Here is a 13246-nt window from a genome sequence, read left to right as displayed (position 1 = left end):
GTTTATAACATACTAAAATAATTGGTCATCACTAACAGGGTTACAGTGCAACACAAGACAAAGTTTCTAACAAAACAATTTGCCTCATGTGGCTTTACTTAAACAAAACTCCCACCTGTGCACATGTAGCCTGGGAAATTCATAGTCATGAATATATCAAACCATTACATCACTGCTTGCACTGTTTGTTGCCCCACTAAGAAAATAAAGTGCTGTACACGCAAGCACTTGTGCTAAATGTAAGGCAAAGAGCTGTTCTTCACCTCTCTAGCTGTATGATCCCATAGATTCATCTACAGAATAATTTTCTATAAGAAAAGTAAAGATTGTGAACTTTATTTCTTGTTAGCCCAGTTAAGCCTCTATATTTATACACAAAAACATAAAAGAATCATTTTACAAAGGGGCAACCTTGTGTTGAATTACAGAGAAGAAGACAGTTTGTAGGTGTTCACCCCACACAGCTTCATAATAATTTGTATAACTTCATATAGGAAAGCACCAAAATACACCACTTCTTGAAACTGACCTTACCAGTTCAAAGACAACGTCTTCTAAAAGCTAACCATAAGGCAAGTATTGGCTAGGGAGATAGCTAGGCTGGGGTTTGTCGTTTCAAAGTGATAAAGCCATAAGAAGTGATTCATAAATATTTAGCAAAGACTGCCACCTGTCATCTCTGTGAAGGAACTGCAATTCCCTACATTAAACACGTAATAGGGGCTTCCATTGTTAGTCAGACTTCTAGCAATGTTTGTTATGCATCAGAAGATTACTTTTCTGGCTCTTTTCTGGAATGTACACAATATAATAATAAATGATATATGTGTTGTAAAAAAACATTCTAACATCAGCACAGGGCATATTGTAGAAAACAAGAAAACAGCAATGGGAGAAAATGTCAAAAGGTAATCAATGAATGCAGTGAGGAAAGAAAAAAATTTAATGTGAATTAATTGAATGGGAACCTTATGGTTTACGTGTTACAAGGGGCACATGGGGCTTTATGACATGCAGAAGGGGAAAGAGGATTGGCCAAGGGGGAGAATTTCATCAAAGTGTGTTACATACTCAGTGAATCAGCCCATCCGAAATAGTTGCCTGGTAAAAGTGCAGATGTAACAAGTCAGAGGAGTCGGGGATTGTGTAAACAAAGAAGACTTAAGTGCTCCTGTGTTGTAATAATTGGACAATGAGGGAGCCCCATAAGTGGCAAACAAACACATAAATTGTCACAAGAGATTTAAAAGAAAAAGAATAAAATAGAAGTAACAAGACAAATGAGTCTGAGATCCAGAAAGATAGAAAACTGGCTCCATCTAGAGGTTAAAAGTACAACACATTCAGGTACTCACAGCACTGGGAAGCCGCAAATGGCAATGGGTGACTCTGAACATCTTCCTGAAGAGAGTACTAGAGAGGACAGAGAGTGTAAAATGTGCATATAATAGCATTCTTTATTGACTGGAATAATAAACTTCATTTTATATTAAAACTTTCTGGTAAAAACTGTATTTTACCTCATCATGGATTCCCATTCTGTTGATGCGCTCCAGTTTGCCAGTCCAATACTGTGCCTCATCATCCGGGATATCTGGTACAAAAATATGCATGCAGCAAATATAAACTTCAAGCTTCATTTCCCAGTATGCTGTCATAATACATTTTATGTCTGTTCAATTTTTTATGAGCTGTTTGGAAATGAAGAAAATAGTAAGTTAGCAGAAACATACAAAATAAATGTCAAGTGTACAGTGTGGCAAGTTACAGGTTTCCTGAAAAATTATAATACAACATTAAATTTCAAATACACAAAAAAATCAAAAGATAACTTTTAAGTGAAAAATACAAAATAATTACTCTACATTTACTGTTTGATATGATGTCTGGTAGACTAGTCGTACTTGAAAGGGGGATCTGCACTGCACTGTAGACAGATGCACATTAAAGGCCACACACAACACAAAGGCTAGGGCTTCAAAGACACCACAAACCCACGGCTTTAATGAATGGCTTTGGAAGCGCAGAGTCATGATGGGCTCCTGCAACCTTAAAAGGGCTCCTCTTAATACAGAGGAAGAGGCTCTCTCCCACACAGTGGACACTCTGCTTCAACTCTGATGCCTTTTGATCACAAGGCTTAAGCATTACATGCAGTGCAGTACTAAAACAGTGTAGTGGTCAAGTACAAAAAGGTGGTGGGAGCACAAAGGACACTTCACCATACAATAACTAATTACCGGTAACTAATACTTTTAAATGTGAATCAAACTTTAATATTGAAAAACTTGCCAATATCAGGTAAATTCAGCTGTTTTTGATTCCTAGCAAGCACCAAATGTCAGGATATTTAGTCTTTATTTATAGATGACCGCAAACACCAAGCTGAACTACAGTTCATATTTCATCTACAGTATTGTAGTCTTGAGTCAACCCTCATTTTGCTGAGAAAAATTATATAAAGGTGCAACCATTTATTGAAATATGTGGAAACATAAATGAAATACAGTATACAAGACAGAAACAGAGTTTCTAAATGTAATGAGCTTAAAAGTCAATATTGTCTTGACTACCTTTATCCTTTTACACAGCCTGGACTTTCTTAGGCAATCTTTCTTGTACTTTCTTTAAGTAGCGTTCAGGAATTGTTCCCCAGACATCCTGAAGGACATTCTAAAGCTCTTCTTTGGATGATGGTAGCTTTTTGGACAGTTCTTTGATCCCATACCTCTTCAATAATGTTGATCCCTGACTAGCATTCTATAGTGTGTACTTCTTTTTTTTTTTTTTTACCCAGCTATGCTTTAACTGCCCTGCCAGTGTGTTTGGGATCATTTTAATGCTATAAAACAAAGCCACTACCAATTAGATTCTTTCCAGATGTTATTATACAGTGAATCAATATCTGATCACCCTTTTCTGAATGTAAAATTTCATCACTTTACAACAGATCTCCAATATCACTGCCTGAGATGTAGCTTCAAAAATTACAGATCCTCCACCATGTTTTATAGATGGCTGCAGACACTCAGTGTTCCAGCTCTTTCCTGATATCCCCTGGACATACTGACTAGGGCGCGGTATCGATTTCGATTTTTATAATCGATTAAGTTCCGATTCACAAAGTCCCAATTCGATTCGATTTTGACTCAGACAATCGGAAGTATTATAATTCTGATCAATTATCAGTACATATCCATAATTTACATCTATGTATAAAAACAAAACTGAAACTTGTGAGACTTCATTAGAGGTTTAATCATCACAGGAGATTCCTTTGTGTCAAAGTAACTGAGGATAAAATGCAGAAAAACGTGAAGGAGATTTTCCTGGCCTGGCTTTTTATAGCAGATAACCACCTTAAAAATATTCTACAGTAGATCAAAAACTGAAGAAAACCATAAATCAACATATGAACATGACCTGATGCTGCTGAGGTGAAGCAGAGCAAAGTTACAAAGGTTTTTATTAGAGACACAGCTAAGCGTTTTGCAATTTGGCATAATTTGTAAAGGTTTAAATTTCTTTGATATTGAACAGCAGAAATGAGGCTTTCTTGTCAGAGGTCATTTTTGGAAGAAAAAAAACAAAACAAAAAAAAGCAGTGATGGCGACAGTGCTGAACACAACGGTAGACTGGTGCGTACTAAGCAAGCGAATAATGCAGAGATCTAAAACACAGATTTGACATGGGAAACTGTTCTTGAAGTACACTGAGAGAGAGAAAGAGCTGTGCAGGAAGTGTGATTCTATTGTGGTGGAAGCAAAACGGCAAGATTATTCAAACTAAAATCGATTTGAATCGGGAAATCGATTTTTTTTAAACATACTGACAGTGATTCGAACCAAATTTTCTACATTTCTTAAGTCATAAGACCTGGTGCCACTGATTTTTAATCCAGTATGTGTGTAAACTGATGTGGACCTTGTTGTGTTGGTACCTTTGAGAGCAAATAAAGGTAAGCGAAATTCCAACATTATCAGCATCAACCGATTCTAAGAACTTAACACTCTTGTCAACCTCTGGCTAGTCCAGAAATCAGTAGCTGGAATTATAGTGGCTGTCTATCTTTTTACACACAGTCTGTGATCTACCACTCTACCAGATTTTCTGCCCCTATGTAGCCAAATAAATAAATGCACCTTTAATGAAATCTGTATTCATATTCTGACATGGATCATTCTAGAAAACACTGATTAAGTGGCAAATGGACCCAAACTCAGAGTCATATATTCCTCTTTCTCATGTTAGAAATGCTTTTGGATATTTCTAATGGTTCCTAAATCCTGTTGGCCACAACAGGACAACCTGGCAAAGACAAAATTATATTTACGGAACCTAAATTAATAAAGGAAGGTCTGCTATTGTTGAATTAGTGACCTCAGCTTATGCAGGACAGAAACAGGCGTCTCATTCTCAAAGGCACCAGATACGGGATGTTACACCGTCAGGAAAATATCTAAGACAAATATCTGGACTGCTTCTAGCCATAAAATCCTGCTTGGCTCCGCACAAAGGGAGAATGTTATGATGTGACCTTATATTTATCTTGTGTAAACCAGGTTGTTCTGGGGACTTTATTTAAAAATTAATGTGATTCCTAAACCGTTCATATTTTCTTTTTTGTAAATATCATTGAGTTAATGTTGAAAGTCTTAAATTCAATGATTATTTGATTTAAAATCCACTGCAGTGGTGCAAAACTATGCAAAAATTATGAATCGTCGTTCAACAATTGTGGACTCAACTGTTTAGCCATTAGATTTTCTGTTCAAAAGAAATTACTACTAGGTACCGTATGTCTGCACAAGACCAGTGGATACCAGGCTATGATGTTACACACTGCTCCAGGCTCGACACTTTTTTTTTTGGTTCCTGACATTTCAGCAGGAAACATTTGTGACCTTTGAGTAACTCTCCAGATCAAGGTTTGATTCACCCTAAGGCAACCAGAATCACTAATGTATCTATTACAAAACATCTTACATAAGAGCTTTAACGGTATTTACAAGTGTGGTTCAATCAACTGAACAACTGTATGTCTTAGACTCTGGAAGTCTATTGTGCAGCTAAAATGGTTTCAGCTTCAATCTCACCAAAAGGCAGTTCGAAACGAGTATCCAACAGGACTCGATGAGGCGTCGGATTCTTCGTGCCATATATCTCATCAGCTTTCATCAGGACCTCTGCATCCAGGAAAAGCCATTCACCTGAGCCCTCCTGAAATGAAATTAAACACATTCATTTATTTACACAGACAATGCCTTTGCATGTATTCTTCAGTTTATGCCTGCGTTTTTACTATTTGTAGCTCAAATAGTGAAGCCAAGCAGCATTTATAATGAAGTATGTTCAATCTAGTGAAAAATTCAAAGTTCATTTTCTTAGTATTATGTGGGTCAAACAAGAAACATTTTTGTATAAACTACTTTTTTGTATGTAAAAAAATAAAATTTTAACTTTTTGATTTCCAATCATCCTGTAACTGTAATCATTGTGTAACATATTTAACATATTCATCATTTTCAAATGTTTATTTTATTTGAAACTGCCTTTATACTTGAAATTTCTATATTACTTTACCTTAGGTTTAGGAATCCAGTATTTATGAACAGAACATAGCCAACACACAGGTGTCTGCATTTACTTATTGTAGCATTTGAATTTTTAGTACGACTAAAAATTCAAAGTGTCCCTTTTATGAGACCATCATTTCACATCTTTGATGTGCCAACTGGAATTACTTGCATATCTCTTTCTAGGGAAAAATGCAGAAAGACTGAGCAATATTTATGTAAAGGTACAAACTTTTGTTTTGTCTTTTGTTAATTTTACTAATTTAACATCTATTGGTTGATGAAGTTAAATGCTGTATCTTGTTACTTCTAATGGATGGATTTCAAGTGGCTTTTTTCCACCTCAAACGTTTGGACTAAAATTCACTTGTACTTGACTTTTTGTGTGGGTGTAAGTTCTGACCTCCTCTGATTGTCGAATACTTTTTAATGGAATCCATGCAGTCCCCACCATGGTGTCCCAGATGAGACCTTTGTTCCACACCTCAACAATAAGGCCGAGGTCCAGCTGGTTGATCTCACTGTGCAAATTCAAGTAACAAATGATGATGATGATGATAAAATGTCACTGAATAAAAGAATGAAACAATAACTGTGTTGTAATGTAACTTCGTTATAAGAAATTTTTAAAATGGAAAAAAACAAAAACAAAAATTAAACCAGAAATTTCTAAAGGATTGCTATCAGGAGCTACTATTGCTTTAGCTACAAAAGCTACTTCCTCATTTTGTCCTGTATTAGCTGTCATAATCATTTCCAGCCTTGTTTTGTCATTCAACATGCTATTCAAAGGGCTCAAAAACAGCTTGATGACAGTATTAAAATGGCACATGAATTTTAAAAGCAGCCACACACCAAGGGCATTTGCATATTCTCATCTGTGCCACTTTACAACTACTGACGGACCAAACAAAAACAAGATCAGAGAAAAGATAATTAAAAAAAGAGCAAGGGTGGGGGTGAGGGTGGTGGGGTCCAGAGAGCTCAGGTGCAGAGATAAAGGCCTCCTAAATCATTTGCTCATTGAAAAAGAGAATAAATACATATAGCAAGGTATTTAACTGGGGCTATTTTTAACCGGGAGATTTATTGTTGTTCATGTTGCTGTTTAGATTATCTTTCCAGTTGTGCCACCTTTTATTTTAACGTTTTGCATTATCCATGTCTTTTTTAAACATGCAAAATAAAGTGGTAAAGCCAAAATTGCTGATAAATTGCAATCTATTTTCAAATACAAGCATCATCGTTTATTTCTTTAAATCACTTTCCAACCACTTTGTGTAGACTGATTTACAACCATGTAGTCCAACCTAATTCATTTTAAATTCGTACAGTACTGTTTTTCCTTATATGAATACACATTCACCGGCTACTTATTAGGTACAATTCCTTGACTGCTCATTAAAGTAAACTTCTAATCAGTCAGTCACAAAGGGACTTAGGGTTTGGGGTAATGTTCTCGGGAAACCAAATATATTGTATGTTTGTGGTGTGCTGTATAAGACAGTTTCCGTTTGTTCTAAAAGCAAATAAATATTGCATTATAAAAAGTGACACTGAACGTGGTGTGATTTTTACTGTCCACAAACTGCTGATCTACTGAGATTTTCTGATTTTGCTGCAGGGTCAGAATTTGGCATAAACAACACAAAAACACATCTAATCTGCCTTTTATCAAAGTTTAGACTAGTGATGGTGTCATTTTATATTTCATGGGCTATTGTCTTGGCGCATGCAGGCCCATAGCCTATATGGAGTAATGTTACTGACCTTAACAAATCTGATAGTCAGGTGCTAAAAGGCCAAAAAACAAAAACAAAAAACAAAACATAAGAAAATTTATGACTTGTTAAATTAAGAGAAGGTGCAACTGAATAAACAATTGCAGTTATTAATTTCCAAAACTGAGACAACCACTACTTACTCATTTGTTTTGTTCAGATGATGTTTTTAGACAATATATTTAAAATGTAACATAAAAATCCTAAAAAAAATAATTGCATGGTAGGTACTAAGATACAAAGTTTGAAATTGTAAAGTTCCCATTTTCTGCTTAAATTTAAGCTGGGTCGCTGTAACAGATGGTGCTCAGAATTTGCTGGAAAGCCTGATGAATAACCTGGAATTACACCTAGTGACAAAGCATGAATGGACAGTTGGAGGAAGGGGACCTGGAAAAACAAACACTGTCCCAAAAGAGGCAGTTCACAAAAGACAAACAATGGTGCGCATGCAACAAAGTGTTGCCTTTTGTGTCACCATAGATACATTTCACTGGGAAAAGAAAATGGGGAAATTAAATCAATAAATTACAAGGAGGAAATGACCAACAGCTGTTTTACGATATATTGTCTTAAACTGAATGGAGTAGATGAAAAACTGTAGCGTTTAAGCATTCGGATAAGTAGCTTGGAGAGATAAAATTGTGGATGTGTTGTTTCTATCCCGGAGTTGCAGAGTGTGTGGTTTTTTATGTATTAATGTTTGATTTTGTTCCCCATGATAAATGGTGTGTTTCTGTATTTGCTTCTGTATTTCAGATTGACTTACAACATGAAATCTTGCTCCCAGCAGGGCTGGTCCCCACGCACAGTGATAGTTGTGCTTTTAACATTTTGCACTTTCAGCGTCACATAGGTGTTGAACTTATCTGAAACAGAGGAAAAGGCAGATTACGATTTAATTATAATGAGGAGGCAGCAATGCATTGAAAGCATATGGAGGAGAGCGAGCGTTTTTTTTTTGTTTTTTTTGTGTCCCGTTTGGATCTTTGGCCATCAGAATTGTTGTCTTAAGGCCAAGAAAGATGCCAAGCGGATTTATTTTACCAAGTGGATCATCATGGCCTTGCCATATTGGTCCATTTGATTGACCTTTATTATAATTATGAATTTATTTTATTTTCAGTTGCTACAAACGGGACAGACATGACTGGGGGATAGGACAGGGAGAAAGAATGAAAGAAAGAGAGGGAGAGAGAGAAAACCAAAGGGGAGAAGAGACGGTGAGAAGGGGGGGAAGAAAGAAAAAAAAAACAAAAAACAAAACACCTGGGTCACCTGTATGGAGAAAAAAAAACAGAAGAGAAAGCAAACAACAAAGAGCAACATAATAAAAAAAACGGCACCATCACAATAAACTAGCTAGCAGTAGATATCAGTAGATACTAAATAATAAACGATATTGTGCAGCACGCAAGATAGACAGCGCACAATGTGCTTTGAGGCAGCAGCCAAGAAAGCTGTAGTCCGCGTCTGTGAATACCCGTGTGTACACCTGTGTGCATACCTGTGTGGATCAGCATGCTTGCATTCCAAAGGTTTCTCCATGTAACGATCTGCTAGGGAGTGTGGGGAGCCACAGCCCCGTCCTCCAGGGTATGAAGCAGGTATGGAGGAGATCAAAACTCCAGACATCCAGAGGCCCCCAGAACACAAGAGACCAAGGAAGACCAACAGAGGGGCAGCCGCGCCACTGTCCCAGTAAGAGCTGAGGAGAGTCCCAGATGAGGGTTCACTCAGCAGCCGCGGAGCAGAAGCCAGGGGGAGTTGCGGTGACGCGCCCATGAGCTCCGCCGGCAGCCAGCTGTGCCTGAGTGACCGAGCCCCAGGCCGAGAGGCCGGGGGCACCCCACCTCCGAAGTGGCCCGAGCAAGCCCCAGGCTCCAGGCCCCGATAAGCGGCCGCCAAGGAGTGAGCCGGTGTGTACCCGGACGCCCACCCCCAGACACAAGGAACCACCAACGCACCGACACCAGAGGGAGTCCGCCACCGGCAGGGGAAGTGGTGGTGGGTGGAGATAGGCCTCCAAACCTTGGAGGGCCTGAGATGTCCCTAGAGAGGTGGCGTCTGATACCCAACCTGACATATAGACACAGACATACAGGCACACACAGACACAAACATCCATTCCCACCCTCATGCTCTCATATGCACTTACTCCACACTCAACCAACGTGGAGACAGACATAAAGAGACGCTGTACACACGATCACACTCCCCAAGCGTACTCTACGAACCGGGTCTAGGTACCCCTGCCCCTGGAGGGGGGAACTGCACCCAGACCCAGGTGGTGTTACCCTTTTCCCTGCGGTGGGGAGAGGTAGACCGCCCCGACTCCGCAGCAGCAGGGAGGCCCCACACTCCAGACCGCAGTCGGACGGCCAACTCCTCCTAGCCCCCCCGCTCCAGCAGGCCGCAGAGAATGGGGGTGAGAGAAGACTCCAAACCTCCCTCCACCCGCTCATTGTAGTGTTGATGCTTGTGTGTTCTAAGGTGCAATTAAAACCCAGGAGGGCATGGAGCTACCTGCCAGAGAGCAGCAGGTAAGCGCATAGTCCCTCCTGCTAGCCCTCAATGTCTACGTGTATTTAAAATTGAGAGGTGGGCAACGACGCCAGGGGTGAGGTGTACATCCTGATGGTAATTTGGACTCCGTGTATCGTGCCCACCCCCAAGATCCTATATGTATGTGTAATGAGAGTGTGAGTAATGTGAATGTCTAAGTTGTGGGATAAAATTGAGGCAGAGGCAGCCAGAAGGGGACAGAGGGGGGGGTAGCCTCCTCTGCACCCTGGTGACATACCCCTACTCCAAGGCCCTGCATGTGTGGGTGGTTGTGGTGGAGCGGGAAGAGGGAGGCAGCTGGAGATGGGGAGGGAAGGAAGGGAGGGGCAGGTGACCCCTCCCTGGGGCCAGCTCCCCCGCTGACCCCAGTAGGCACTCCCATACTCCGCGACCCGCCAGGGAAAGGGGGCCCAGGCCCATCCAGACCGGGGCCCAGCGCAGCAGCGCCCCCCGGCCCCACAGAGCCCGGGACAGTCCACCCAACCCCACCACAGAGAAAACTGCACCCACCCCACCATCCACTCATCTTCCAGACTACATGAGACAATAGACGCCCAGGCTGAGATCTTCCTCCACCTCTCCTGTATCTCCCCCTCCTGCAGAGAGTTCCTGAGGAGAGGAAAGCTCCTGCAAGGTGTGACAATCTCCCCCACCAGTTGAAGAGCCCCCCAGGTGGCTCGACGCACCGGCGGCACCCTGCGCCAGGGATGGGCCCCCATGCACCCACCCGCCCACAACCCCGGCAACACACAAACCAGGACCCAAGGCCCCGAGGCCCGGCCAGGGCCCCAGCCCAGAGACGGAGCGCCCCCAGAACCTCACGCCCATCCCGGACCCACCCAGGGGCAGACAGGCTACCAGGTCAGTAACCCACGTCCGTCAGCACAGACCCTCCCCTAGCCCCGCTTGCACGCAGCCGCGAGGAAACAGTCACCTGAGAGCCAACAGAGCCCCCTAACCGGACATGACCGCTACCCCGGGTTGAGCCCCCCAAGGAAGATGCCTCCGGGGAACCCCCCGACGCCCTAAGCCTGTCCCTACCCCCACACCAATCACAACAGTGAAGGCGGGACCAAACTATGACCCCCCACCCCCACTAGGTGATGGAGCTGATCAAAGGAGCCCAGAGCAATTGATCTGATGTGGTGGCAGAGGCTGTATCAAGACTAATGTAATCTAATAGATAATTTCTATATTGGTTAGAATTAAGATTATTTTTATTTTTCCAGTTCATGAGGACTGTTTTCTTGGCTATGCATAGGGCAGTGAAAACCATATGGGCGATATTCTTTTCTGAAGTGACATTATCTAAGCTGCCCAACAAACACACTAAGGGGGAAGTTGGAATGTTACAGGAGAGCGAGCGTTACGCATGAGTTAACAGGAATATATGGGATTCATTAAGCAGTAATGAAGACACATAGCATAGTAAGACTCTGGACAGTCTACTATTGGATAGAACAACAGAGGTGATGTTTGAACTACCATGCCAGGTCTACCTCTGTTTTCTGTAGGAGGAAAAAAAAGACATCAGGACTATCAGTGAGAGTAAAAGCAGATAAGTCTCCTCCCCCGACTATATCAAGCCAAACCCAGGCCAGGCCAGCAAATCAACCCTGTTAATCTCCAATGAGAGCCAAACCCTCACAGCACATAGTACTACAGGATGTACAAATACATGGTACGTCTCTAGTCCACTATGAAGTGCAGCTATTTTTTAAAATACCCTTGTCCTGTAAAAAATACACGTTGTAAAGGAAGCATGCCTGCTCATGATGTAATAAAGTTGAAGTCACTACTGACCTGTTACTATTACAGAAAAGGTCTCTGTCAGCCCTAATATCATCAATACATAGAATATAGTTGGTTTAGTTGCATTTTTAACATTTGACGCAACTGTTGACTGTGTGACCTATACACAAAAATTGAGCCCTGCTAGGAGTCTACTGCCTGTGAAAACCACTGAAACATTGACTCAAATGTCTGTGTGTGTGTATACAACTTTCACACCCAGTTATCTCAGTCAACTTCCTTCCGCCAGTAGTGCTGGACAGCCGATTCTCAACAACTGTATGCTTCAGCGGTCAGTGCTGAAGGGGAGGGTGGATGGATGAGGGATTAGGCAACCCGTGCTAAAACTACCAGCTTTTCATTTCCTACTGTGGGGTTGGGGGCATCAACACGTGCCTGTTGATGTGCTCATTTTTCCTCATGTAGTTACCAGTCCTGCACAACTGGTGGTCCTCGCTACAACTCCCCCCCCCCCACATGGACACAAAAGCTGAGTGGGAGGAGGACTGAAAGGGAAAGGAAAAAGGATGTCTGTTTCTGACTGATAAATAAAATATACTTTATCATATGTCATAGAATACTACTCAGGGAATAGCTCACAATCATCTGATTCAAGATATTAAAAGGACACCTTCGTATAAACAATGTTTCCCCACGTCAATTAGAGTAGCACAAGTAGCAAGGTATAAATGCTCACGCCAACAAAATGACAAGACTATCAAGCAGAAAATTATATTAAAATTTAACAATATACGGCTGGATGGATATCATCTTGAAGTTTTTAGCAAAAAATATACAACTATATTAATATGAATATGTTTTCCATAAACTGACAGCACGTTTATGGTTCTGAGTTTCTGATTTTCTGAATGGTGGCTCCCTGATATGGACAGCCAACAGTGCAAGCAGGCAATACAAACACACACAAATGACCCTCTTTGGTCTATGGGAAACAAAAGCAAGAGATCAGCTGTTCCTGTATAGACCAGTCACATGACCACACTAAACAAAGATTACCCTGGTTCCTCCAGCAACAAACCGAAACATTTACCCTACACTAGCATTTAACATAGCAGCCAGATAAGTAAAATCAACTCCTTGGCATAATAGGACTGCCAGCAGTTGACACAGGTGGATTCATACAACTGACACAGAACATAAATAGATACTTAAGACTGCACACTGAAACAGTGCACTGAAAGCGCAGAATCCCTGAAGTGACACTGAGACCGCGAACCAGGACTGACAGGACACAGACCTAATTAGTGTCCTGTGAAAACAGTAGCAACAGAACACACACAGTATTAAAGTTGCCTCGGGGATGCTGAAGCTTTTCCCTAATTAGATATTCCATGCCTTGTGCCACACTTGGGCCAGCTCCCATGAATAGCAGAGACGAGATAAGGCAAGAGGATGTATGGATTAGATAAGAGCCACTTAGTGGTTGCCGGACCTTTACACCAGGCGTTTTCCTTGATACGGCTGACACCGTTGAGGAGGAAGAAGTAATAACTGACTGGAGGGAAAAAAAG

The 13246-nt window shown here is 41.3% G+C and overlaps 1 protein-coding gene across 3 annotated transcripts in view; it reads right to left on the bottom strand.

The window, feature by feature from the left end:
* Positions 1 to 13246, bottom strand: part of LOC121811735 — a 39845-nt gene that overhangs the window by 13403 nt on the left and 13196 nt on the right. For 2 of the 3 annotated variants that reach the window (XM_014329816.2, XM_042214948.1), the window contains exons 3-8: positions 8128 to 8227; positions 5981 to 6098; positions 5098 to 5221; positions 1521 to 1594; positions 1356 to 1413; positions 1072 to 1101 (exon numbers count right to left, since the gene is read on the bottom strand). In XM_014329816.2, coding sequence (XP_014185302.1) covers positions 1072 to 1101; positions 1356 to 1413; positions 1521 to 1594; positions 5098 to 5221; positions 5981 to 6098; positions 8128 to 8227 — 504 coding nt within the window. The remainder of the gene's footprint in view (positions 1 to 1071; positions 1102 to 1355; positions 1414 to 1520; positions 1595 to 5097; positions 5222 to 5980; positions 6099 to 8127; positions 8228 to 13246) is intronic. The other variant, XM_042214949.1, reaches the window with a different exon arrangement.

The sequence above is a fragment of the Haplochromis burtoni genome, unplaced genomic scaffold (assembly GCF_018398535.1).
Source record: "Haplochromis burtoni strain Fernald_Lab_line unplaced genomic scaffold, NCSU_Asbu1 Contig_632, whole genome shotgun sequence".
Taxonomy (NCBI): Eukaryota; Metazoa; Chordata; class Actinopteri; order Cichliformes; family Cichlidae; genus Haplochromis; species Haplochromis burtoni.
Note: the sequence above shows the minus strand (reverse complement) of the source record. Positions and strands in the feature narration are given on the sequence as shown.